This window comes from Chiroxiphia lanceolata, chromosome 6 (assembly GCF_009829145.1).
Source record: "Chiroxiphia lanceolata isolate bChiLan1 chromosome 6, bChiLan1.pri, whole genome shotgun sequence".
NCBI classification, from domain to species: domain Eukaryota; kingdom Metazoa; phylum Chordata; class Aves; order Passeriformes; family Pipridae; genus Chiroxiphia; species Chiroxiphia lanceolata.
In genome coordinates this window covers 18,596,331-18,623,986 of record NC_045642.1, presented here as the reverse complement: position 1 = coordinate 18,623,986, position 27,656 = coordinate 18,596,331, and the positions used below count along the sequence as shown (strand labels likewise).

The following is a 27,656-nucleotide window of genomic DNA, read 5'->3' as shown; positions in this document are numbered from 1 at the left end:
TGTTTTTCTCTTGTCCCATCTCTCCTTACATCTGTAATTAACACTGACAGGTTCATGCTGCTTGAAATATTGACTCACTTTGTTTGGGGTTGTGTGAAGCTTACTTTTTTGTAGTTATATTAATACATTTTTATTAAGCTTTTATCTAAAGCTGCACATTTAACAGACAGTTATGAGGTTTTAGCCTACACCTCTCTGTTATTTGGAAGTTTCTTTGGGTGCCCTTCCTCCACACTAGGTGCACATGTATTATGAAGGGAAATTACTCTGCTCCTTGCCCATGTTGTGAGAGTCATACTACAGCCCCAGCAGACAGAATATGACAGAAGAAAACTAACTTGCTGTTGTGGACTGAACATTTAATTTATGATCTGCAAGATTTCCTGCAAGGCCTGGGAACTGAATCCAGATACCCATAAGTCTGACGTCTCTCTCTGGCCAAAGGAGCTGGTACCTGATGTGCCCACAGAGAGCTCTCTTGGGAGCAGCAGTGGTTGTGGGAGGCTGGCAGTGCCCTGGAGGCAGCCACCTCTGGGCAGGGGTGTAGGGAGGCAGACAGCAAACTAGAGGCAGTGGTTCTAAAGTGGGGGAGGAGGAGGGTTGAGCTCCCTCCAAACAAAATAACCTGAAATTCCCTCTCTGCGGTTCTGGTTGAATCATCCAGCAGTGGAAAGTGTCGCCATATCAATGGCTCCAGACAGGTGTTTGTGTTATCACTCAGCTGTACTGGCAGACTGTCACATCCTGGACAGGATGCAGTGCTGAAAGGGCACATTGCTGTGAGCCAAAGCTGAGGATGGCAGGGACAGTCACAGGGAAGACTTGAGTCATGCCTACAGTTTGTTCATTCTTATGTCTTTGCAGCGGCTCCAGAGTGAACTGCCCCTAACCCTTCAGCAGCTGGAGACTGTTTTTGACAGCTTGGAACAGAACAATAAGGGATACCTGACACCTGTGGAGTTCAGCATGGGACTAGGTAAGGACTGCACAGAGGTAGAGGAAGGAAAAAGCCCACCTGTGACATGATGTTTTATGTTGGTAACAAAGTGCAGTGGTTCTGCTGAAGCTGCACCAGCTGTGCAGGACAATGCCCCGTTCTCAGGTGAGTATCACTGGAGAAGGTGAGTGTGCTATACAGCTATCTCCCTTCCCGAGGCTTTGTGTTGCCTTCTTCCACAACTGTTAATGCCTACCTGGTAGAGCCACCTTCTGAATATCTGCTGGAAATGGTACATATTGCAGCCTGTATCTGGCTATCTGATCCACAGTTATTCATCTGGATAAGGACTCTCATTGAATAAAGGAACAGAAATATGCCCCTTGGCAACTGTCTCCAGCTGGTAGCAGTGATGTTCAAGAGCATGAGTAGGAGTCCTGTTAGTCGGCTAGAACACTGCCAAATGAGCTTTTATATTTTCCTTACTATTGTCTTTTCCAAACACTAGGAGAATGCTGCTCCTATACCAGATTCCTCACCCAGCAGCACAGGTGCTTAGTTGCCTTAGTTGGTTTTAAGCCCTCAGAAAATCTGTACTGTTAGCACCTTCCTTGGACATGTAGAGGTGTTAAGTGTACCAGGTCAAAGCAAGTCAACACAGATGGTCTAGGGTTTTCAGAAGTGGTTTTGCTGTCCTGATTGCTCAGATTGTGGCTGCTCCTGGCTTTCTCACAACTTGGGAGGGAGGGCTTTTGGTGCTTGAATTTGAATGGTCAGAAACAGCCACTGTGAACGGAGAAGTTGCAAACATTTCCTTTGAATAAACCCAGAAAGCTATATTTTGGGACAGTCTGTTCAGGGACTGTTTTAAACCACTGAGTGGCTGCTGACTGTGCCTGTTTCTGCCTGTGCCCCTATTGGCTGGTTCTACTGCCTTTGCTAGAAACAAGAGTAATCTTGTTTGTAATCACAAAAAAAGTGTGTGTAATCACAAGAGTGTGGGCTTTGTTGTCTAGCACTATGTAGAAGGTGAACAGGCAACATTTGGGCACCTTGGCATCCACAGTGCCCTCTGTGTTATGACTTGGGTATTCCCAAATCTTGTTGTTTGAGGCATTTGTCCCAGCCACAGCCACAGATTGGCATCATGAGGGCACCTGCCTCAGTGCCATTGCTAGTAGAAGTAGGCAAGTTTTCCCTTTGTGTAAGGTACCACCCTGTGTTGGCAGCCTGACTCCATGGCAATTACTGCAGTCTAGGCAAAACACTTAATTTCTGCATTTCTTTTCTTTACAATCATTCTTTGTGTCTGGAATAATTGAAATCCTTTTCAGACTTTGCCCCTAAATCAAGAGTTTGGCCTGGCATATTGCTGTATTCCTTATAGAGTGTACAGAGGGGAATCAAAGAAAGCTGTTCAAGCTGCAGTCAAGTCTGCTTCTTGAGAGGGCTCCTTGCTCCTTCTAGGATGACAAATCAATCTTCAGATCATTCTCTACCTCAATTTCCCCATCTGTAAAAGAGAGATAACGACATAATGACTCTTTCTTTAAAGCAGACATCAAAAGTGCCTACTCTAACCCCTTCTGCTTAATTAACTGTCTCAGCATCAGGCTTTAAGCTGAGTAGGGCCTGTATCTCCACACTGCAAGTTTTTTTACATCACATTTTAAGAGTGGGAGAGAAGCAGCTCGATTCTGGATGCATGGAGCTAAGAAGTGGTAGAGTTAAGTCCCTTGAGGTACAATACTGATGGATATTTTTCCCCTTAGAGCAGCTTCATGTTCTCATCTGTGCTCTGAACATCCTGGACTCCTGGTCTTGTAGTTGGGATGTCATTTCTGCCTTTTGAGCCAAGCAGATATATTTTGGAAAGGAAGAGTAACTGCTGATGGAGATCTGACCTCTGTATACAAGATGGGGGCCTGTGTTTTGGATAGGACTGCTTGATTTGTTTCTTGAGAAGAAGTTGTTCCCAGCACCAGTGTTTGTCACATGCCTTGCATAGCATGAGGTTCTCGTGGCATTAGTGTCACAGCATGAAACAGAATCCAGAGAGCTGGAAGCACTCCATATGTGGGATGGGGCGGGAGGAGGTGCTCAGAGGGATAAGTTCATTCTGTTCAGACAGTCTACACAATCCTAGCCAGAGGCTCTCCTTGTCCTGTAGCACTTGAATCAGAATAGGATGTAGCACATGAGAAGGGAGGGATAATGAGCTCCTTCTCATTTTTAAGCTGAGGAACTGAGGCATGGTACTACTCAGGGCCGGGTGTGCAGTCCAGAGGGAACATGTGGGATCACTGGCAACTGGAACTCACAGCGCCGCTCCATGGGAGTGAAGTGACCTCGTGCCGCGTGCTTTCCGTGCTGAGAATCCAAGGCCGTGGGCGATAGATCATCTTCGCACAGATGTGAGCAGAGCCCTGACAGCCCGTTGTTGGGCTGGGAGCCAGCTTCAGTCCCATCATTGCAGACTGGATGCTGACATCACTCAGGACGTCAGAACGGAGGCTCTTTACTGACCAGGCGCTGTATTCTGCCCCAGCAGAGTGCGGGCAGCTGCTCCTGGAGCTCTGTCAGGCTGCCATGTAAGTAGCAGCTTATTAAATGACACCCAATTTTGACTTCTTTAATTCTCCTTCTCTCCTTCTCCTTCCACCAGGGAAGTTAATAGGGATTGAATTGTGTCAAGGGGCTGGGAGAATGGATCACTCCAGACACGAGGAGACCTTTGAGTCAGGCTGGTCAGATGACTTGGACCCAGCAGATGACGATGAAGAGAAACGATTCTGTTCCATGATGGAGCAGCTCGGAGCAGCCCAGTTGTTTGAAGAGTAAGTAGGGGAGTCACGTGCCATTACTGTTGCCCTGTTTTGATCTTGCAGTACCAAATCTTCAAAGTACCAGAACAGACCAAAGAGGTGAAGCAAGCTGCTTGCTCTCTGAAGCACTGCTTGGGTTTTTATATGCTTGGTAGCAAATGCAGTGAGGTCTGGGTTTTCTCATCAGTTACCAATTACTTTTAACTCAGTGCTTTTCACAAAGCATTTCCCAAACTCCAGTTCATACCACAGCTGTAAAATATAACACTTGGTGGCATGGAAGTTCAGCAAATGAAAAGAAGCATGCGAGGGTTAGACAAGATAAGGAGGATGAGTGTGCTGTCTGTTCCAAAATGATGTGTGACTGTTTATATATTTTCAGACAATCAGTTCTAAGAGTCTCCATGAAAAATCTGTGCTCAAGTTGTTGCTTGGGACTGGGCTGATCTTGAAGAGTGTGAAAGGCTAAGCTGGGCAAGGGATGCTTACCTGAGCCTTGAAACTTGATATTAATGCTGTGGTCATGTGGCCCCAGTAGAGTGTCCTGGCCCCAGTGTCATCCAGCCTGTGTTTAGGCTTTCCAAAGAGAAGTACTGTGCATAACTGTTTCTTACTGATGCACAGCTGCAGGGGCTGGGGTGCCAATTGCATCTGTGGCAGTCATTTTTTTCAGGCATTGTAGTCCAACAGTGTTGCCAGTTTGCAGGGAGCAGCCCAGGTTAGGGAAGGAGGTGGACAGGCTTGGAGACTGAAGCTGAGAGTGAAGGAATTTGCTGCTTTCAGAGTTGCATCTGTCACAAAACACTTTTTTTGTCTCATTTGTATTGTGATGCAAAGCACCTGCACGTTTTTAATGCTAAACAACTTTTCCTGTTCTGGAAAGCTGTTATGCCTCAAATAATTGGATGACACTGTGAAAGGAAAACTGTTCTGGAAAAACAGTCTACTGTTTATAACTCTGCTTTGAGAAGCATCAGGTCTTAAAGTGGAATTATCCTGTGTTTTATTTTGACTACTTACTTGCAATTTTATGCAATGAGTTCAGTAGCTACTTCATGTCACGCCTTTGTAGCAAGCCAGCTGTTGTAAAGAAGTAATATAAAACAGAAGCTAATGGGGGTCAGAGCAGAAATCTGAATTATTTTCATTGTTTTCTCAGGAAAGAAATGGTTTTATTTACTAACAGGACTCAGTATGGTTTTTTTATCTAAAACACGAAGTCTCGATGAAGTGCTACAGCTTTTTCAGCTTGGAAAAGAAAAAGGAGGCTGACATGCAATGGTGGCAGAGGAAATCAAGAGCTTTTTGGTTGTTCATTTTGTTTGCTTTTTTCACAAAGGATATTAAGGGAGGCAAATACATATTAAAAAAAATATCTATTTGGATAATGTCTATAGGTATAATTATTCTGTATATTTCAAAGCAGTTCCCCCAAAGTACTTCATAGATTTTAAAAAAACAAAACATCTCTTCCCTAAAAAGGAGCATGAAATGATGTCTGCAGGCTTATAAGACTTGGGGAAAGAGTAAGTTTATAAGTGCTGTGTTGAAGTTGCAATGAATTAAATGTCAAAACAGTGTAATCATTACTGCAGGTTTAGAAAAAGGAGACTTCTTCTAGGGTTTTTCTCCATTATTATTCTTATTGGGCACCGGAGCAAATTTGCATCTTTTTTGTGCCTCAGTTTTCAAACCCATTAAAAAAAATAAGGACAGTAGCAGGACCAGTACAGTCCTGGTGTAAGAAAAACACCTGTGATGTGTGCTAAAATCCCTGAGCTATAACAGTTTGCTGCTTGACTGTAACTCACAGGAAATTTGCTGAATATTCATCTCTTGATTTAGACACGAAATGTCTTATTGCTGAATACTTGGGAAAAATAACTCCAGGATGAACTTTCTAGATGACTCCCTTTATTTTAATCTCGCAGCAGATCCCACTCCACATGCCTGCTCTGTCACTGTCCAACTTCCCTCTTTGCTCTGATGGTGTAATGGAGGTCATCATAGGAGAACAGCAGTTTGTCCTGAGTGCATGTTGGAGTTGGGATAACAGTCCATAAGATGACACAGAAACTCATTTGCTTTCCTTCTCTCTTGTATGGTTGGTCCAGTCCACATGAGATTCGGGAGCTCTGGGCTCGGCTACGAAAGGAGCGTCCGGAGCTCTTATCCAATTTTGAAGAATTTCTACTGCGAGTTTCATCGTACATAAGGGAGGTGAATCACGAGAAGGAGTCCATGGAACAGGCACTGAAGCGGTAAGGAGAACATCACGGCTATTTGCTGTCAAGAACCAGCTGATGCTTGGGTCCTGCCTCAAACGCAAGGAGAGACTGGGTTACAGGATGTAGAGATTTTTCTTGTTATAATAAAATGACTTTTTATCTTCATCTGATCCCCATGAGTTTGTTTGGCATCAGTGCCCACCCGTAACACATGGTCTGGTTAAAATCCCACTCAAGGCCACACAGCTGTTAGTAGGAATCCATTTCCACCCTCCTCTTTCCTTTCTGTGTTCTTTTTCTCTCCTGACCTGTGTGCACCTGCCTTTTGTAGGAAGGAGTCAGACCATGACCGAGAAGTCAGGTGCCTTTATGAAGAAATGGAACAACAGATCAAAGCAGAAAGGGAGAGGCTGGTCTGCCAGGTACCTCATCTATCTCTTGGCTAAAGGCAAACCTCCTTTGGTCTGAAGCAGAGGTGCTGGCTCATCTGGCCACCAAACAGCTCTTACTGTGCTGGGTGGTGTATGCACAGCTTTGTATCTTTATCTTTGCAGGAAGCACTGAGACATGACAGGAGTAACCTGCTCCAAAGGGAACTGCACAACAAAGAACAGGAGCTGGAGAAAATCCTCTACCGCCAGAAGAAGGTAACATGACCCAAACCCTTCTTAAACAAGCACGTCACCTTCTGCTGTTTCTGCTAAGGCTTTTTCTGACCAAAAATGGTGTTCATCTACTCAGGGTTAGTACTAGCCAATTTGGCACTAGCTGGTGTAGTTCTCTCCTGCTTCTAAAGGTGTTGAAATGGTTTGCAAATAATTGGTTTGTCTTCAACTGTAATGCCTTTCTGTGAATGTACTGTTCATGCATTTTCTTATCTGCTTTGTATTCTCTTGCCACAATCTACCTATCAGTTGTACAATACTGGCAAGAAAGGGTAAAAATTTTTGAAAGTTGTGAGTTTGGAGTCTTTTGTGGTGTATAAGGAAGATGGGTATGGACATAAAAGAGCCAGATTTCTCTAGTTTTTGTTTTCTGACTGCTCCAAAATGACCTGTAGTGGGCAGTTCTGTGACACTTTAAAGAGGTACACATTGTGGATTTGCATTTGGGCACTTGATCTACTGATTAATCAGTCACATAAAAGACCTAAGCACAGACTTTCCTTTAGCCTGCCATCCGTGGCATGGACATTTGTATGTGATGGCCCATTCTGAATGCCTTCTTCCTTGGTGTCTGAAGAACTGCTACATGGCTCCCACAGAAACAAGTCATGGCAGGCACCTGTAAGGTGCTGGTGACTGGGGGTATCCAAGTTGGATACCTATCTGTGATGTGGATGAAACAGCACTTCTCTGAAAACATCAGCTCACTGTACAGCAGCTGGAAAAGCCAGCAAAACTGAGGTGCCATCAGGAAGGATATCAAGAATAAGATAATGTGCATGTATTTTTCTTGCTGCCCACATCTTTGAGCGCCTCATTTGGTGAGTGCAGTTCTGGTCTTCTCTAATTCCACTGTGTCCTTCTTGGGTATGAAGATACAGAGAACTAACATTACTACGGAAATGGAGCATCTGCCTTAGGAAGGGAAACTGGGAAAGCTTAGACTTGATTTTGGAGAGAAGGGGACTGAGGGAAGATACAAGTGAGCTTTATGAACTCGGGAAAGTGACAGATAAGGTCCACATAAAACTGTTATTCCCCAAGTCCTACAACAGAAGAGAGGAGGGACACTCAGTGAGACCAGTATGAATTTGATTTAGAAGACCATACTTCCTTACACAGAGATTAGTGCTGGACTTTTGGCCACAGGAGGCAGGGAGTATTGGCAGTTCAAAAATTAATTGGACAAACAATTGTACAATAGGCTTGTAAATGTTTGGTAAAAGAAGGAATAGTCAGAGATGTGGCCTCTAACATCCCTAGTCCAGGGACCGTGGATGCTGGGGGCATATGAGGGGAATGGACCATAGTTAGGAGCCCGGGCATGCTCTTCCTAGGGAGCATCTCATTTTGCTATGGGTCAAGGCATAATACTTAGGCTGCATAGACATTGTTACTCAAATTGTCGTTTCTGATGCCCTTAACTCTGAGCTGTGTGGATAATCGGGTCCCTCTTGTGGTGTAAGACCAGTAGTGTGATTGTGCTATTCTACGATATCACCTCCAGGTACAGGCAACATAAACAGGAGAGCTTTATGTGATGGAAATTTCTTAGGGAGGGGCAGTCGTGCTTTACTTAAGCTTGTCCCCTGGCTTATTGAAAGTTCCAAAGGCTGTAAGCAGGGGTTTCTTAGTCTAAACTCCACTGCTCAGCATATATGGTCATGCTGAAATTTTCCCCAGTGTCCAAAAGACTAGAGGTCTCCAGGCAAAGCTGGGTGTGACTTGCCCTTGTAGCTTCAGTGGGAAGAGATGTAGGGTTTGTGTTTCAGGGAATCTAGGAAAGGTCAGCTCTGTTCATTCCCGCTCATGACTGTTGTTCACATGTGCTGGCAGAGAGCAGGGTAGCAAGGAAAAAAGCACTTTACCTTGTGCCACACTGTGCTGCTTTATTTTTCCTTTGAGAGGGGGAGAAAGTAGGCTGAGAGAAAAGGCAAGCTGAAGGTGTAAATGTGGAGGCTGATTCTGCCACCTGCTACCCTGATCAGACCTGATTCCTGGTGCTTCTCTCTGTCAGCATGGACTGTATGCTTTTATTTTGGGCTGTAAGCTCTCAGATGGTGCTGCAGTTTCTGTGTAGCATCAGCTTCAGCAGAGGGCCCTGGTTATCTGGTCTGGCTGGCCAGATACTGAAGTGTCCATATGATCCTTCTTGCAGTGCCCTACTTGTCATCTGAGATGGGCAGGTTTGACTGCTGCATCTGTCTGTGACTCCTTCCCAGACTATGCCAGCCATGTGTGAGGAATTGAGTCACTGAGTATGCTTGAGTATGTGACAGCAGGCTTTCAGCTTCCCAAATCAGGCTTGTTAGTTGTGCTGGGGGCTTGTGCTGTCTCGAGTGCAGCTATGTCCCAGTGGCATTTAAACAGTATGTCTGTCTCCAGCAGTAGTAAAGGCCACCTGATCACTTGACTTTCCAGGTGTAGTGTGAGATGCCCCCTGCACCTCAATATGTCCCCCTTTCAGCTGCCATGGGCTCAGCAAGCCCCTAAAGTAGAAGATGCATTTCAACAACTGTGCTTAATAGGTCCCGACAGACACATTCCTGCTTCCGCCCAAATTTTTCCAGTCCTCCTTTGACCCTCATTTGTACTCTGATTTCTACAGTGCCTGACAGCAGCAGGCTCCTCACGCTGTCTGAAGCACTTCCTCAGCTGTGCCTAATTGTATTGCTTGCTCCCCTGTGCTGGCATAATGAGAAAAGAATTCCTTCCTGTTCACCTTCTCGATGCCACTAGTGGTCCTGCAGACCTAAGTTGTGTTTACCCCCTTCTGCTTTGTTTATATCTGCTTTTTCAGGTTGTTTTTACAGGCATCACTGTAGCACAAGACCCTTCTCTGTGTTTAATCCCTCCTCCTCCTCTCACATTGCAGCTGGAACATCAGCTGCAGTCACTGAACTCGGAGCAGCTGGAGACCCGGGTGCAGAATGAAAAACTCCGGCACCTGAATGAAAACCTGCTGGAAGAGCTGGAGAAAAGCAAATGGGAGCTGGAGGCAGTGAAGGGGCAATTAGAGAAGCTTCAGAAAGAGGCTCAGCTTGAGCAAGAGCAGAAGGACAGGTGGGAAAGGACAGGAAAGGGGGTGTCAGGGCAAGGACACAGGCAGAGAAGGAAGGGTGGGCAAGCAGTTAAAGAATAACGATCTCTAATTAGGAGCCTTGGTCTTATTAGAGGATTGCCTGTCTCTTCTTGAGGAAAAGAAGAAACATCCCAATGGTCTTATGGGCCTAAATGGGGAGTGATACTGCTATCTCATGCCTACCTTTAGCAGGAAATGAATATATTCATTGATATTTGGCTAGAAAATCAGTGCAAAAGTACAGCCTCAGCCTAAAGAAGTCTTCTTCTCCATGTATTTTCCAGTTCACCATCACCTCTATAGTGCTCTCTTTAAAGATCCTCTTCTAATCACTTCTGTTCCCATTTCTGGGTTAAATCTAATAATACGTAGATAAAACATTGGCATGTTTCAAATCCAGATGGCAGTGACCATGCTCCCCATCTCTAGCAGCTGAGGAAATGGAGAAGATGGGTTGCCTACCCTCAGGCTAGAGGAGAGCAGGAGAGCTGTGGTTCAGCCCAGCCATCCCAGCTCCCACAGCAGTGCTGCTTCCTCTGAATCCTCCTAGCATAAGGCAGGCCTTTATCTTTAAGAATACCATGAGTGCCCCTGAGAAAGGGATCTTTGTATTTTCTCTCTCATTAATTTATTTCCCCTTTTAAAATCCCTTTCACCCAGGGATGTGTTTAGAGTCTCCAAGAATATGCAGAAAGAGAAACAAAGCCTCCTTCGCCAGCTGGAGCTCCTCAGGTAAGAGCAAGGCTGGAGGGAAATGCTGAGCTCTTAAATATGTAAGGGGCTGAGATTTCAGCACTGTGCTCATTTCTCCCATGGAAAGCTACGGGATTGTATTTAAGCAGTGCTCAGACTCTGCTTGTTTTTCTAGGTCCAGACAGAGTTGTGCAATCTGGCCAGCTCTGGCAGATTACAGACTGTGTTATTTCACGAGGTAATCCCTCCTCTGGAGGAATTTAGTCTTTCCCGCTGGTTAAAAAAAACATGTGGAGCCCATTACCTGAGCTGGGATACACAGAAATCCCAACATGTCTGGCCTTAAATAGCATCTTTGTCTCAAGCTGTCTTTCTGTTCTCACTTTCAAATGTTCTCTTTACCCTATTTTGGACAAGTGCCTCATTATGTCTTTCCTGTATCTTCCTTTGGAGCAGAGAGATGAACAAGAAACTTCGAGATGAGCGAGATGCTTTTGAAGCCAAGAAGCTGGTTAGTCTAAGAAAGAAAATCCCAATTCCCAACCACCCTCCTTTCATCTGCTGCTGTTGCTGTCATCACTCGGGGGCCCGTCACTTCCACGGGGGACAATGACCTGAGCTCACAGGGCCTGGTGTGCTGCCTAATACAGACTTCACAGCACCTCTGTGTCCATGCTGGAGACAAGCACTGCTGGTTGCTGTTGCCAAGTGCCCGGGTTTAACCCAAGGCATGTTGGTTTGTGACTGTCACACAGCCCCGTGCAGGGCTGCAGTGGGTGCTGCCTGCTGCACACATGGGGTCTGTGTGTTGTGACAGGCAAGGAGGGGAGAAAAGCTGGATGCGTCCCTGGAGCTGGGTGGTGAGGAAGATGGATTCCCAGATGTGCTGCTGGCTGACTGGGTGTGGAGGGGCACACAGGAAGGTTTTGGAGTTTTCCTGACCCCTTGAGTTTGTAGCAGATGTTTTCAGACGTTCCTCTGGGGCAGCTCCCCATTCCTGTGAACTCTGCAGGGTGGAGGTGCAGCAGTGAGCCTTGTGTCAGAAGGCTAGGATAAAGTAGGGCCTCTGACATCTGGAACAGTCAATCTCTGGCCTTTCCCCGATAAGCACAAATATGGGGTCTATTTTTAATTCTTACTGTTTTTTCATGAAACCATCTTTGCGTTCCCTAATGTCCCTGGCAAGGCTGCTATGTCCTCTTAAACCCATCCCTGCCACCATGTGTCTTTGCCTGCTCTGCCACCATGCCCCACTTGAAGATCTGGACGTAGATGCCTTGAAGTGAGGACAGGCAGTGGTAGGCTGCGAGAGCCTTTCTGTCTGATGTGTAAGGGAATGTGGAAAGAAGCATAGGGATTGTGCTCAGATAGGGGGTGGAAAGCCCTGCTGGGAGAGAGGCTCGAATTCTCCAGGTGGAGAGCTGTATAAAATAACGTCAGTAACTCTTTTGGATGGAGACGAGATGTGTGTGCACATGCCTTTGTGTGTGTGTGTGTGTTTCTGAAAGCTGAAAGATTTTTTTTTAATCTCCATTTTTAAAGCTGCTAGCTTTGTGTATGTGCACCAGAGCTTCCTGCTCCCTCTTGGAGAAGCAATAAACACCGTCACTCTGTAGCAGAGTCCAGGGCAAGCAGGCAAAGAAAATGGTTTCATCTCCTCTTTCCATGTGTTGTGCCTCATCAGCTTCTGGGTTCCTGTGGGTGGGATGGGTGGCCTGTGGAGACCACGGCTCAGGTATGTACCTCTGTGTGTACAAAGCTTGTCTGCTTCTCCTCTATTCTCTTCTCCCGTTCCCCTGCTAGGTCCTGCTGGGGGCTGCTCTGAAACATGGCAGTTGCAGGCAGAGCCAAGAGAGAGCCTAGCAGAGAGAGTCATAGCACAGAGGAGCTGCTCTCTCCCTTCTCCTGCCACTGGCAGTAGGGAATGAGGCAGCAGGGTGAACTCCTCCTACCACCATTGCTAATCTGTCAAGTCTATGTCATGCTGGGCAGTTGAAGCCTGTACTGGAGTAAGGTTTTCTTCCTCTGGCCACTCTCGTTTCAGTCCGCAGGAAAGCAGGGCTCCAAGGAATTGCAGAGGTGCTGCTGTCATCACACACCTGTAGAAGATCTCCTGTCCAGCCTGTCACACTGTAAGGGAGAGAGAAAATATCAATACTGCCCTACAGCAGCAAAAAGGAGAGTTCTGATGGGGATCCCTTCTGTGCAACACGCTCTCTGCCAGAGACTATCATTGCTTTTACAGGCTGAAAAGAAACCCAAGGCCTTAATACCTTCTGTTAGTGCTGGGAAGAGTTGTGTTATCTCCATGAAGTGAAGGTGTGATGAACAGAGTTTCTTTCATAGCAAAAATTTTGAAGTGGTTGGAAGGAGGGATCGGGCCATTTGTGGGTAATAGCAACCCAGTCACTGCTCCTTTGCTCTTTTCAGTGCCCAGCTTAATACCTTGCTCTTCATAAGAGTTTCTGGCCTTGCCAGGGTGGGCAGGCCCTGGCCCCACATCACTGTGGGGCGCTCTCTTGTCCCAGTGTCTGGGTCACAAACAGTGACCCAGTGTCTAGCTGTTTCTGCCTATGTGCAAACCACTGATGGATATTTTTAAGACCCAGAGATTGCAGGTTTAGTTTCACACCCATGACCCATCTGGCTGTGGAGTTATGCTTGCATGCTGCATGTTGACAGAGCAAATTTCATGTCTGCTCATCATGATGAGTGTTTTGGTACTTAAACTACATTGGACATGTGTTTGTATTTCACTGATAAACCAGAATCTTTCCCATCCAAAATGTTTGTACATGTGCTGTTGTGAAATCCTTGCCATCGTGTGTTATACAGCTGTGATGTTGTCTTGTCCCTTTACCATCCTGGTGAAAAGCCAAATGTTGCACAAACCTGGTAGGCCAATAAAGCATGGCAGAACCAATGGCAGAATATGCCCCATTGTTTCTCCTTTCTTATCCAAGTATGTGCTTTGCAAGCTGTTTCCTCTCCAGGTAGGGTTGTGTCATAGCACATTGTGTGAGAGTCCTTTTGCCCCATAGGTGACTTGAAGGTTGCGGCTGCTCCACCGGCCTGCAACACGGTGTCGTCCTTTCTGTGTAGCTAGAGGGTGCCCTTGAGGGAACCTGCTCAAACTTCCTCCTCCATCCCTGCTGGAGAACAACTGTTTGTCTGAAACACAGTCTGGCTGTGATGACTGAAGTGATGCTATGCTTTTGGGGGTCCTTTGCCTTGGAAGATTTGTGCTCCACAGTTGTGAGCCTCTCATAGCTGGATCGTTTCTGTGGCTGGAGCTTTTCTTGAACACCAGTTTTACATGAAAAAATTGTTTTGTTCCCCTCCGTTCCCCCTAAAGTTCCTATTTGGGTGAGGCCCTCTGTGGAGTCCAGAGTGCTTTTGTTCAACTGCGTTGCAGTAAAGGTGTTCTGTGAGTTCTGGCCAATAGAACAGCTTCTTAATTTTTTTGCCTTTTAAAATAAGCCTTCAGTAAGGGTTACTGAAGAAATAATCTTCATAGTCCTCCCCCCGGGCTGTGGGCAGCACAAAGGAAGGCCTGTCCAGAGCTGCCTGCAGGTGTTTGGTCAGTTCAAAACTGCTGTGAGAGGCAGATCTGGCAGGCTGCAAACCCTTCTTTCCACACCTTTACTCCCAGAAATAACTTGTGAGGACGCATTAGAAATCTCCAGACTTGCAGACTGGATACATCTCCCTTTCTCCCAATGCCGATGCAATGGGCACTTTGCTGTGCTGTTTCAGTGTTTTATGTGTGTGGCCAGAGCAGTGAGCTAGTCTGTTTGGGGTGAGGGGGGGACTAGGCTTTATCATGGCATTTGGAAGATTTGCGGGTCAGTCCTCTCTGCCACAGGCTTTGCTGTGTGATTGCAAGCAAGCTCCTCATCTTTGACTCTACTGGGAATGCAAAGCTGCTGTATGGGGGGAAGAGGGTTGTGAGAGAAGTGGTCCTGCTTTCTCCTTCTCTGGGGAGCTAGTGAATACTGGCTGTAGGAAGTGTACAGTCTGAGGTAAGTTGGAGGAAAGCATGGAGAGGGATATTCATGTAAGGCAAAGCATGTGCATTGCCCTTTGCAGCGTGGTCCCCTTCCTTTCCTGTGGTTCATATGCAGCTTTGGGTGAGCACTGGTGGAGGAGGGGTATTAAGTGTCTTCTCAGGAGGGGGCAATTGGCCTGTCCCACAAAACATCACCATAATAAAGAGGGAGGTGGGGGAAGAGAGATTCAACTGTGAGACCAAGTGGAGAACAACCGCAGAAATAAAAACTCTGGCTAGAGAAAGAATTCAGTTTGGAACATTACTACTTTTGATGAATTATGTTGTGAAGGAGAAAGCAGCAACAATGATGGCTTCTTGCACAAATTAAATTATCTGAACTAAAGAAAGCACACTCAGTGCTCATCTCTGTTTGAACCTTCCAGTGGGGCACTACCATTGCACGGTGTGGGGCTGCAAGGGCTCCAGCCTTGCCTCCCCAAAGTGCTCTGCAGAGGTGGTGAGTGGTTGAACTGGGGCTGATTAGGTTCCTGGCTTGTAACCACATTCTTCATTCCTTCTCTTTTCAACTTCCAGGTGCCTCAGAACAAAAAGCCTCTGTTGAAGAAAGGCTCAGTGCTAGGCAGTTACCTGCTGGACGACAAGCCAGTCAAACGGTTAGATGGGTGTCTGTGTTGTGTTCATGGTGTCAGTCTGTGCCCGCTGGAGTAGCCTGTCAGTCAAGCTGTGCCCTGTGTCTAGTTCTCCCACCTTGGTGCTGGCTGGTTTTGGGAGCACAGAGGGATGCAGCTTTTCTGTGGCTCAAGCTGCCTCTTGGCATCAGATAGTGTTGGCTCAGCATGAAGCTGAGATACCATTAGCTAATTTCCACGGGGAGGTAGCCACCCTGCTGCTTTTAACTGCAGCAATGGGGGAGCAAACCTAAGTGCCATCAGAAGGTTTGGGACTGTTCATGGGAAGGGAGTCACAAAGGCTGCCTTTAACCGAGTCAGGCAGCTCTGTTGAAATGACTGGATCAATTTCCAAGTGTGCCAGTTCCTCCTCAGGCAGAAATCCTGTCCACTGGTGCCTCATGCCAGAGCCCATATCCCTGGGGCATGGGAGAGGGCAGGACTTTCACTAGGCTTGGATTCTTCCTGGCAGGTGAAAGCCCCAAGGTGAGGGCCCAGTTCCAGGTGTGTTCATCTTGCCCATCTCCCTGTACACCTATGCAGAAGCTCAGCTGGCACACCAGTCCTCCCTTCAGGCAGGGCAGGCAACGTGTCTGTGTGGCCAAGGCCTTTTCTTCCCCCCCCATACAAAGCAGACTATGCAGTTCCTTCAATGCCCACGTATGTTTGCCTGAACCATGCTGGTGTTTAGCATCAGCCTTTGTGAACTAGTTGTGTGACCAGCACACTGGTATTGGCCAAAAGCCTGGTTCCTCTGGGAGGCGGGGGAGGCCAGCCCAGCCCTGACTTGGCTTGGAGCTGGATCTCACCTGCAACTGCTGGCCCCAAACAAGTTTTAAAGGCGGCACACTTCCCTGTCTCTTACCAGGTCTCTGCAGAGGGTTCCATTGCTCCCTAGTTCCTCCTAGTGCTAACCAGAGACATGGGTTTGGGCTCAGAGTTTCTTCCAGCTTCAACCCACACTTAAAGTCTGCAATTCTGGTAGTGGCATTTAAGAATTGAGCTCCAGGCTCCTTAGGTCATGGACTGGTGGAAAACCAGGTGGATTGTGGAGCAGGGCTGATTCTTGAGCCCAGGAAGGGAGATTGCTTGGAGAGGTTTGAGGCAGAGCTCTTTTGTGGCTGCGTGACTGGCACACATGCTATCCATCAAATCAGACTACCAAGTTCCCCTGTCTTCCTCCCTGAGTATTTCTTGCAGAGATCCTTCTAGCTGCTGCTGGCATAAACCCACTGAAAAGGCTTAACAGGTGGAGAAGTCTGGCAGTAAGGGTGATGTGAGAAGTTGAGAAGTAGTTGCTGGCCCTGTGTCTGTCCCAGTGCTGTGTCACACCACGTCGCTTGAGAAACATGAATAAAACCAGTGAGATCTGGAGTCACTATTCAGAAAGTTTTGTGTTTGTCTCTTACTCCCTTCTCCTTATCCACCTCCCCCCACACAAAGACGCTCTTGAATCTCAGCCCCTCATTCTGTGACTTGTGCCAGCCTTGGGAGATGGGGGCTGTTCCTCAGAGCCTGAGTCTGGGAGTATGTGTTGATTTTCAGGGGGAGAGGTTCCAGCTGGCCTGGCTCTAGGCTGGCATTCAGGGCAGATGTAGGGAGGACAACCAGGAATGTGAGCTCCTTTTCATGGAAGTGTAGGCATGGCAGCAGGGGAATTTTTCAACCCGGATAAGGTGTACTTGTAGGAGTGAGAAAGGAGAGTTGTCTTGATTCCTGCACTAGTAGTAAGAGAAAAATGTTGCAAAAAGAGGTGGAATGTACTGCCTCTGAAGAGACTGACTGTAGTAAGCTCTAATTTGCTTCCAAATGCAATCTACTGGCCAGTGAAGGCAATGGAGACGTCTGTGGTGGATAAAGCCCTTCGGTTGAGTTTTAAGTGTTCTCACTCCCTTTGGCTTTTTGTTCCTCCACTTACCATGTCAGTTCCACCCCCTGCAGAGCAAAGTGCATCAGCCTGCTCTTGTGTGGGCACAGTCTGTGCAACACCTATTCCCAACTACCACAGCTTGGACAGGGTTCCTGGACATTTGTTGCCATTTAGAGCCAGTGTGGCTGGTTGGAAGCTTTAAAAATAAACATCTTTCAGGTCCTGGCTCCCTTACCTTGGCCAGATATAGATACAGGCCAGAGCAGAGCCAACACCATACAAAGTGACTCTCACCTGTGTGAGAATGTTCACTGCAATTTGCACACCTGTGGCAGGTTTCTGCTGCCTGAACTCAGTAAGATTCTGGGACAGCAGTGTTCGGGAGTGCTGGGCAGGTTCCCTGGAGCAGGACTGTGTGCCTGCAGCAGAGGGCACACTGCATGCAGCCTCCCTGGGATATCAGACAGTCCTTGCACCGCTGCCTGCAGGCAAAACCCCCTTCACTAACCTCAAAACCTTTGTTACTTCTTTGTATTGTGTTTCGTAAGAAACAGTGAGGTATTTTTTGCCACCTTTTTTTTTTTTTAAGGTTCTCTTTTTGCCACCTTTGTATGTTTTGCCTCATTTTTCAGTACTGGGGGAAATGGGAGGCAAAGAATTCTTCAAAAAAATCCAGAAGCCAGCAATTTTTATTAAAACCAATGAAAAATTTGTTGGCACATATGAGTGCAGCATAGCTCAGGTGAGCTGTCTCTTTTTCCTTAGGGGTGCCGCTGATGACTTAGTCACGGGGAATGTGGGGAGTGTATGTATGGAGTTCCTGCAAGCACTGCATATGCACTAATTGGATTGTACTGGTTGTTTTGGGAATTTGCAACCTCCTCCTCTTCCCTGTCTCCTCACTCCCTACCCTCCCACCCTGCCTGTGATGCTTGTGAGCTTTAATACAGACAACTGGCCTCTGCGGACCTTCCCTTCACCTTCCCAGCGGATGTGGCAGTGGAAGAACCCAACAGAAAGAACTGTAAATACTTCCCAGGCAACGAGACATGGATGAAGACAGGAGAAGGAGAAAGCAAAAACTTTGGAGACAGTCCTAGAGACAAGGAGAGATGGCCCTTGGCAGCAGATACTGAGTGGTTTAAGATGACTTTGAAGGGTGACACTGACTGCAGAAAAAAAGCAGATGGCTTAGATGCTGCTCCGCTGCCTCCTAGAGCACAGCCTGTTGGCACTGAAACCAGGGTGAGTGTAGTCACTTGGGGTTCTTCCTCAAACACCTGCTACCAGGGACTTGAGGGTTTCTGACTCTCTTCCCATCTAACTCCAGCTCCATAGGTTTATAGTGCAGGGGTCCAATGCCTGCACAAACCAAAGCACAGCCTGCAGCTAGGCTTTTCAAAACTGAGTCCCTTTCTTCCATTGTAGCTCCAGGCACTGGAACCAGCCAGCTGTTCCCCAGATCGCATCTTTAAAGTGGTGTTTGTAGGGAACTCTGGTGTTGGGAAGAGTTCCTTCATCCACCGCTTCTGCTATGACAGGTTCTTGGCTGAGCTCAATGCAACCATCGGTAAGTAATAGGGTCCCTGACTCATCTGGATAAGAAGGGTGGGAAAGTCAGCCTGGACAAATGTTTTTTTGCCTGTATTATAGCCCAACTAAAGGTCAAGATGGTCCCTCTCTCAGTATTGAATCAATCTTGCAATTTCCCTGAACTAAACAGAGTTGAACCCTGGCCATTGTAATGGCAAGCTGCTTTCTCCCTCTCCTACCTTATGATCATTGTTACCTTCCTGACAGGTATTGATTACCAGGTGAAGAGTCTAATGGTGGACAACACCCAGGTTGCCTTGCAGCTGTGGGATACAGCTGGACAAGAAAGGTAAGTAATTTCTGTGAGGGTGTCCTACTGCCAGATTCATTGTACGAAAGGGAAAGTGCATGCAGCTGGTTTCTACCCCTGGGAAACCTGTTAGCTTCAGAAGAACCAGAGAGGTCACAGCAGCTATTCCAGTGCTGAACCTGCAGCAAAGGCCTCTTTCAAGAGATTTCTAGAAGCAGAGCCTGGGGAGATCTCTCTCAGGATTGACAGAAAAGTAGTTTTCCATATGTCTGACGTGCATGCTTGTGGCTCCAGGTAGTCCGTCCATAGATCACTGTATGGTGTGAGGTTCAAAGCTCCTCCAACCCTCAAAGCTCTCCTGCATCAGCCTACTTCTGGGAAAAGCTGCAGGACAGGGCTGTGCATTAGGATAGAAACTAAGGCTCTGGATAGACATTCTGTTCTCAGATTCGGCTGTGCTACTCCTGTCCCCAGCTGCTCACCACCACCAGCTATTCAGGGGGTGGGAAGGACTGTGTGAACCTTTCCAGGTCGGATTCAGTTGTCAAAGCCAGCTGCATTAGTTTGACCTGTGGGGAAGGTGATTTGAACTACCCTGCTGGTCTCTGTCAGTGAGTTTATTGGCCCCTCCCACTGTCCCTTTTTGCTGATAGACTTGTGGAAGCGATAATCCTTGGTAGAGGGACTGTGCAGCTTTTTGTGACAGTGAACACAGGTTCCCATTTGAAGGCCTCTAATTTCAAAAGCATGGGCCATCTCTAGATGTTATCAGCACTGTTGGTGAGGATCAGAGTAGTAGAGGACACACTTGACCCTCATCTGCTACTAGAGATGAAAGCCTATCACTACCTTCACGTAAATCACATTTACTTGGGATGCACTTTTAAGCTATTTCAAGGGGACCATGAACCTCAAGGGCCAGACAAAAATAAGTACTGGATATTTAGGGCTAAATATGTTATGGAGGCAGGCCTTCAGGAGGCAGCTGAGATCATGGGAATATTATAATCCTAAACTATGCCAATGACGCTGTCTGCTCAGTCAGCTAGACCATGCAGACCTGGTGGGAATGTACTAAGTAGGAGTATCTTATCGAAAAGCAACTATCTCTTCCAAAATCAAGCTTCATGCTAAAGAAATAATGATTTCTGAAAGGACTCCTGTGGATATTTCAGTGCTGAAACTCAACAGTAAGGAGAGTTATGACATAAAATGTGACATTTTACTGGGGGCAGATTGCATCAAATTCAAGAGATTGTCTGCAGAAGGATCTTTAGCATTAGCAGATCTTAGATGTGTGCTTGAAAGAGAGAACTTGGCTCAGTGCTGATACCGATTAGAAGACATGGGAAAAAGCAAAAGCTTTTACTGCTTCTGGAGAAAGGTGCATGCTACCTTTTGATGTTTTTTTCTGGAGCATCTGGCCTGTCTGGCAGTTCCAAAGATGTACCTTGACTACCAAAGACACAGTCTGTGCTTTCTCAGTTGGGTAGTTGCCAGAATGTCATGCCCTTATTGCACTGAGAAAGAACAGGCTCCAGGCAATCATCTGAAGAGTTCAGGAGGGTCACATCTTGCTGTAGGTTTTTTTGGCTCGTAATATAATAGTAGAGTTTGCTATCCTGTGCAGGGCTGAAATACACAGCTTTCCAGTGGGATCTCAGTACTTGTGTTACATTTCATTCCATCAGTTTGCAATCAGTGTGGTTATATCATGGCTATGTCACAAACTGCTTACAGATTTTTAAGGTTTGAGTTTGGTTTTTGCTTTTTTTTTGGTTGGTTGGTTTGGTTGTTGGTTTTGGTGGTTTTTTTGTGTTGGTTTTTTTTTTTCAGTTTGTTTGGTTTGGTTTTGGTTTTGTGGGCTTTTTTGTTTTGGGTTTGTTTGTTTCTTTTAGTTTTGGGGGGTTTAGGTTGGGTTTTTTGGGGTTTTTTTGTTTGGTTTTTTTTTTTTTTTATTTATTCAAAAAATACAAGCCTGTGGTTTTAATTGGTATGGAGAGGACACAGTAGATGTCTGATGGGAGTTTTTCCTGGAAATTATGTCTAACTCCTGATTTTTTATTTATGATGGCATTGATTTATAGATTCAAGACTGTAAACAGACTCTATTGATGCTGAGATCTTAATTGCTGTTTTGGCAGCACTGGGGCAGACATTATGCATGCCTAGTTTGTACTGTGGTACAGCTTAGTCTGCAGATTCTTACAGACTCCAGAGAAAGATCATGTTTTTTCCAGCAATTTCCCTTTTCATAGGCAATTTCCTTTTCCTATCCCTCCTAAGCAGATTCTTGTTTCTTTCTTCCTCGCCTACAAAGGTCTTCCTTCCTGTTTTCTCAGCACCATGCATTTGGAAAGACTCCTGCTTGCCCTTGGCTGCCTGGCCTGCCTCAGGAGTGCAAGGATCTAACCTGTCGCCAGGCCTTGCAAAGGACCTGCACTAAAAGACAGATAATCCCACTCTGTTTCTTGTCATTACATGGCCGTGGTTCTGAGAGTGCCTTTGGTTTTGTTTGGGCTCAGGTTTCGGAGCATTACCAAGCAGTATTTCCGGAAGGCAGATGGGATTCTGGTGATGTACGACATGACGGCCGAGTGCTCCTTCATGGCCGTGCGGAACTGGATGAGCAGCATCCAGGTGAGAGCGGGACCGCGGCTATCCAGTGCTCGTGGTGCTGCCACTGCCTTGCTCCAGACCAGTTCCAACAGTCTGTCTGGGAGCGACATTCCCCAGCACCCCAGGAGGTCCTACTGACCTTGTGGAGCTGAATTATCAAAGCAGATGCTGTGGGTACTGCCTGTGGGAGTCAGTCTGGGACCAGGGGCTTTGTGCTGAAGATACCAAAGCCAGTGTAGGCCATTGAGTGAAGGAGGGCTGTTTCTGTGGCAGAATGTGGTGGGACCTGCCAAAACAATAGTCTGTGTTTGTAAGCAGCCTATGTGCATTGGCAACATCTCCTAAACATGGTCACATCACACCTGTGCTCAGGTAAGGAGATCTCCTGGTGTCCAGCCTATGTGCAGGAAAGGGAGACAGCCCTGATGCATTTAGGCTCAGACCTGCAGCACAACACTTTGTATGGTCACATCCTGACTCTGCTTGGAGATTTCTAAATGGGACTGCATTATTAGTAATAGCTTTTTTTTTGTTTCCCTCATTTGCTCCAACTTTAACAATTGCTAATTTTTTTCCTTTTCTATTTTTTTTTCTTTATTTGGTAACTGTGTATTAATATTGTAACTTGCCCTCCTGCCTTTTATTTCCAAACTCTCAAAAAAAGCGTTCATCTGTGGCTTGTATCTCCTTGGGGAGACAAAAATACCCATCTATATGATTTAAATAAGTTGGGTGTAGATGATCAAGATGTTGAATGGGAATTGTGAAGGGTGGTTTTGTTGTGATTATGCCAAGTCTCAAAATAAAACAAGATCCTTGTGAAATGAATAAGCATAGGATGGAGGTTTCTTATATTATTAACTTCCACAGGCCTGCTGGGAAAAACAAACAAACAACACTCAGCTATTTCTTTGGACTCTAAAAGATCAAAGGTTAAGATTTTCAAAACTAAACCAGCCTCTGAAAATCAGGCTTCTTTCAGGAAGGTTAAACTGAGCACAGAGAAAATCAAAGCAGGCAAAATATGTAACTTTTAATCTCTCTCTTCTTTTCCTTTGCCCATCTGTGTATTTATCTTGTTTTGAAGCTGTTCAGGTACTGTATTATGTCATCCAGGGCACTCAAGTTTGGAAATAACTTTGAGCCCTATTCTTACTCTGGCAATGTTCTAGTGAGCCAGTGGAACCTGAGGGAGTTTTACCAGAGGTAAGGGGTTCCAAGAATAAACAGTCCCTACAGAGACTGTACAAGAGTTGAAAGTTGCTTAGCTTGCTTGGCCAGTGAATTTTTAGTAAGGGATCAGAGTTTAGGACAGCACATCAGAGGAATAGTACCACACATACACACAAAAATTATTGAACTTATTAAGAAGCTCTGCCTGATCTCAAATTCCCAGCAGCCTATGGGGCAAGCTGCTTTTCCTTAGGCTTGTTATTTCCCTGAGAGGAACTTATGTCCTGTCTCCCCTATCTCAGCATCCCAGCTGAACATGAGAAAGATTTGGAATACATTCCAGTAGCTTAAGCTTTCTTCCATAAATCCCTGGGGCTACTGAAGGAATGGCCCTTTATTGAGCTAAAGGGCCCAATCGTGCTGCTGAAGGTCTTGTTTGCATGAGCTGGAAGGATTTGCTCTGAGTTACTCCCCTCCTTCAGCTGAATTTCCAGGGTGCTTTACTCTGTTTCCTTTGCAGGAAGGTATCGAGGATGGAGCTGTGGTCTTTCTGCTTGGAAATAAAATGGATGCTGTGCAGAGAGAGACACGGAATGTGCCCAAGGTGGAGGGGGAAAGGCTGGCAAAGGTGTGACTCTCTGCTCTGCTGCTTGACCTGCTCTGCAGCCTCCCTCCAGCTGTCAGCAGGGCAGCCTGGCTGGCAGAAAGCCCTTCTTGGAGCCATTTTCCAGTATGGTACCTTGCCTCTCTCCCCCACCCCATGTTTCTCCAATGTAAACACGTACCAAGGTCCCTCTGGTACCAGGCAGGATGAGATGGTGGCTCTTATGTGGCACACAATGGCCCTTGAGGCAGGCTCATTTATTTCTCTTGAGGCTTAATGCCTCCTTATAGTCTTTCTGAGGGAAACTTGCATGGCTGTTTTCCCATCTGAGGACTCCTTACTGTAACATCATCCTGCCTTTTCCCTCAATCCCTTGTCTGCATGCTTGCCGGGACTTTGGCCCCTGGGTGGGGGGAGGCTGAAAGTGGTTTCAAAGGTGTTCCCTATCTTCTGAACTCTGCAACACAAAGGTAAGGGAATTAAAGTACCCTGAGCAGATATATTCTCTTCCCGAACAACTTCTCCAATGCTCCCTTTTGGATGCTCTGTCTGGGCCCCCAATGCTGGAAAAGCATCTCCTTTTTCTGGGCTGCTGAGGGGGTGATAACAGCCACTCTCCTGGCCCCAAATGATCTTGGAAGAGTTCCTGGTGGTGGGGGTGGACTAGCTCCTAAGGATGTGAATGAATGGTGATGGAAAGGTGGCAGCCAACATGGGTGCTTACTGTGCTCTCTGGCAGGAATACAAGGCTGTCTTCTATGAGTGCAGTGCGATGACTGGCTATAACATCATGGAGCCCATGCTGCACATGGCCAGGTCAGTGAACAGAAAGTCACCCTGGGATATTTTCCCCACTATAGGTGACTGGTGTGGGCTCTCCTGGGGAATGGGCAAGAAGAGGGGCGTGTCAGAGACTGACTTTCTGCCATATCACAAAAACCACCTGACTTCCTGACTCCAAGTCATTGTCTTCTGTGCCTGGAGAGCACCAGTTGTAGATTGGACACTTTCACACACAAAATTTCATCTGGCAGAGCCGGCTGTTGCAAGATTGGGAATTTAATTTGAATATTTCACCACAAAAACCTTGTATACTATCATAGATTTTAAGTCGGTGTTTTGGAAGTCTGCATGCAGCTCTAAGGGTTTTTTCTTCCCTATCTTATTAAGCATTGTACTGATGGTGCTATTTTGGTGGCAATAGTTTTAAAGGGAGATAAGACACTTTGTCAGGCTGAAAGAAGTTTGCTCTAAGATTTTTAGTTTTTTTTAAAAAAAGGTAGTTTTGGAAAAAAAGTATTTGAAATCTTGCAAGGAAATTATCCTTTTGTCTTCTTTTATCCCTTCACTTCCTCCTGCACATCATCTCTGTTAAATCCACAGCAGGATCTAATTGTTCATTAACTGGGATGATTTACTTATCAGCTAGGTAAATTGTGTCTCCCATAGCACATGCCTTCAGCGTGCTTTATTACCATGCTGCTGCCCAAGATGGCCCAGACAGGTGAAACAAACAGCCCAAGAGTGACATCAGTGTGGGAGCTTGGGAATAAGGCACAGACCACTCACACCTGGTGCTCTGGCTACTAAGCCATGCGGTCCCCTCTTGTATGTGACCAGTTTCTTTCCCTGTTCCCTGGAAATTCATGCTTATTTTCCGTGTGTGGTGGTTTATCTAGCCCAACTTCCAGAGAAGTCCGGTCTCTTGGCCAGTCATTTCTTACAATCCTAAATGGCTGGTGGGGAGCAAAGGGCAGAGGCAAATGCCTTGGCAGGAAGAGCTCAGTAACCAGGTTGTGTTTTTGGTCTGTGCTGCTCTTTCCAGGTTGCTGACAGCACAAGAAGACAGGCAGAGGGAGAATGCCCTGCAGCTGGAAGATATCGGCAGGAGGAAAGGGTGCTGCACATAAGGCACATCAATGTGTCAGCAAGAGGCATGTGCCAGCACTGTATCATGAAGCTGGGGGTTCCTTTCAAGCAAGCTGAATCTGATGGTATCAGCTCTGCAGAGATTTGGGGAAGCTGAAGCTTTTCCCCGTCTGTGAATTTTGAGGCACTAAATCAGGCCAAAATGTGCATATTATCTGCACTGTTCCATTTCCCAACTCTACATGCAGCCCTGGTCTCTGGAGGCCTCTGCTTCTTTGGGGAAATTTGGCTGGTCTTGGCTAATAGGACAAAGTGGGCCTTCTGTCTGGAGAGTTTGCTTCCCTGTAAAGGGATGGTCTTATTCCTTTTCTCTCTGGTAAAGAACTGGCCTAGCAGCAGAGAGTGGAGGACACAATGGTTGCTGTCTTAAGTAGAATTTTAGTGTAAGAGATAGAGCTAGCCCAAATTTAAGTTTCTTTAAGTAGTGATCCGTCCATCTCAGAGAACAGCATCTCCTCTTGGCTCTGTGACAGTAGGGCCCAGCCGAGATCCTGCTGTGGTGAGAACGCTTCCACCACTTCCTGTAAGATCTGGATAAGGCCCTGTATTTACTCCAAAATTAAGTGGACTTGTCAATATTGTAGTCAACTGATTCCATGTGTGAATATGGTATGAACTGATAGAATGAGTCACCCCAGTGGCTTCCATCTCATTGGTACCCTAATGGACCTTGTCACTGTCCCTCTCCTACTGTTTACTGAACACAGAGCAGTTGCCCTGGCACTCACAGGCGCTGACATGTGTTGCTGATTCATAACCCATTGCCAGAGCTGTGCTGTACAAACTAGGGGAGCCATATATAGCCTGTTTTAAGGTTGAACGCTGCCTGTTTCCTCCCATTCTCCTATCTTTTCCTGAAGAATATCCGGCAACTTGGAACTGCCTTTCCCGCAGTGCTTTCAAATGTACCTGGGCTGGAAGCACGAGGCAGCTGCTTGTGTCAAATGCACCTTTTTCTCTTGCAGTGACCTTGTGCAAGAACCTCACTTTCCTGGTGAAGGGCCTGAGAAAGAGCTGGACTGAACCTGTTTCCATTGGGAAGGGGCCTTCTTGTTGCTCAGGAGTGGGGCAAAGCAGAGCGAGGGGAGGGGAGGGCTGAGGTAGAAACTGGCCCCAGCCATGTGCCTGTTGGCAGAGCTGCAGCTGTGCCTGGGCACAGAGCACCTGGTGTGCTCTGGGGTGTGATGCTTTCTGCTTTGTAGCTCAGTTGCTCTTAAAGCCTTATAGGACTAAGTAAGCTTTTTGGTAATGCCCTGTTCCCTTTCATCTTTGAGCCTGTTTATGCAACTGACATTTTAGGCACAAGATGTGTTCCTGCAGCCTTGAAGCAGTCCCCCCACCTTGCAGCATGGGAAGGCCTGTATTTGTCCACTGTCTTTCTTCCCTTGGGATAAGGTGGTTACTCTGAATGTCTATTTATTACACAAATTTCTTTGGGAATATCCCATGCAGGAAAAGTGCTCTGAGTCACTTACAGGCCTCCAGTGTTACAAAGAATTTCCATGGTTCCTCCTGGTGCCCTTTACTCCAGATAGGAAAGGAAGTTTTTCTGTGCAAGAGTACGATATCTGAGTAAAACGAATACCCAAAAGTAATAAACTCCTGCTCAGTCCTTACTGTTGGCTGGCTGTGGCTCACATTGTGTTTAACTGCAGTAATGCCTTCCAGAAACTAGGAAGCAGAAAGCTAGAAAAGGTCCAGAACCAGGGTAGCTAGTGTGGAGCCTAGAGTAACACCAGCAGTGCTGCCAGTGGGACTCCTTGTGTTTGCAAGAAGCAATGTGTGGGAAGGGAAATCATCTCTGTTTTCAGAAAACAGCTCTAATCTGGACACAGATGTGACTTTCTAACCAGTGTGGGCGTGAAGGAGCACAGGCATTATCACCTGTTGAACAGGTCGAACCCACCATCTGCCTTAGGGGAGCTCCAGGTGCCAGTTAACATGGAGTGGCTGGCCAAGAATTGGTGTCTTCGGTCGTGGCACATCCATAATGCTAACAGTTACTTACCTGCAGCAGCAGGATTTGGGAAGCTGCTGCAGAAGGAAGAGAGCAGTAGCTAATGTTCTGAACCTGCGCCTCCTACACTCTGTACAGAGCACATCAAAGACAAAGGCATGAAATTACAGCTGACACACAAATACAAGCAGTCTGTGTAGTACCTTGATCAGTGCTGTCATATTGCAATGGCAAGAACTACCAGGTTCTTTTGATGTACAACCTTAAGCATGTTTTCTTAGTGTGCAAACAGTACAGATAATAAAGAAATGCTGTCTTATAAACCATTGCGTTGAGAGATTTTTTTCAGATGCTGCAAGAGATTCAGCCTCCCATCTTCAATGATTGTAGTGACTTCTCACTGCTCAGGATGTTGCCTGTCCCCCATGATGGTACACAGAGGGTCTTATAAGTAGGGAGAGAGTCGATCAAGAACCCATGTCTTGGAGGCAGCAGAGGAGAAATTAATCTCCAGTCTTTTCTTACCTCTTTCAAGCAGCCAGAGTCCAGCT

General features: G+C 46.5%; 1 protein-coding gene across 8 annotated transcripts in view; it reads left to right on the top strand.

The window, feature by feature from the left end:
* The window catches only part of CRACR2B (calcium release activated channel regulator 2B), a 46,447-nt gene extending 19,023 nt beyond the window's left edge, over positions 1–27,424 (top strand). For 5 of the 8 annotated variants that reach the window (XM_032691004.1, XM_032691002.1, XM_032691000.1 and 2 more), the window contains exons 3-17: positions 865–976; positions 3,603–3,774; positions 5,877–6,023; positions 6,322–6,412; positions 6,545–6,637; positions 9,531–9,718; positions 10,398–10,469; positions 10,884–10,941; positions 15,016–15,095; positions 17,931–18,225; positions 18,409–18,550; positions 18,781–18,862; positions 21,349–21,463; positions 23,136–23,243; positions 25,045–27,424. In XM_032691004.1, coding sequence (XP_032546895.1) covers positions 865–976; positions 3,603–3,774; positions 5,877–6,023; positions 6,322–6,412; positions 6,545–6,637; positions 9,531–9,718; positions 10,398–10,469; positions 10,884–10,941; positions 15,016–15,095; positions 17,931–18,225; positions 18,409–18,550; positions 18,781–18,862; positions 21,349–21,463; positions 23,136–23,243; positions 25,045–25,245 — 1,956 coding nt within the window. In that variant the 3' untranslated portion in view covers positions 25,246–27,424. Of the gene's footprint in view, positions 1–864; positions 977–3,096; positions 3,529–3,602; positions 3,775–5,876; positions 6,024–6,321; positions 6,413–6,544; positions 6,638–9,530; positions 9,719–10,397; positions 10,470–10,883; positions 10,942–15,015; positions 15,096–17,930; positions 18,226–18,408; positions 18,551–18,780; positions 18,863–21,348; positions 21,464–23,135; positions 23,244–23,958; positions 24,036–25,044 lie in introns of those variants that run through there. The other 3 variants (XM_032691006.1, XM_032691005.1, XM_032691007.1) reach the window with 3 other exon arrangements.
* The last annotated feature ends 232 nt before the right edge of the window (positions 27,425–27,656 follow it).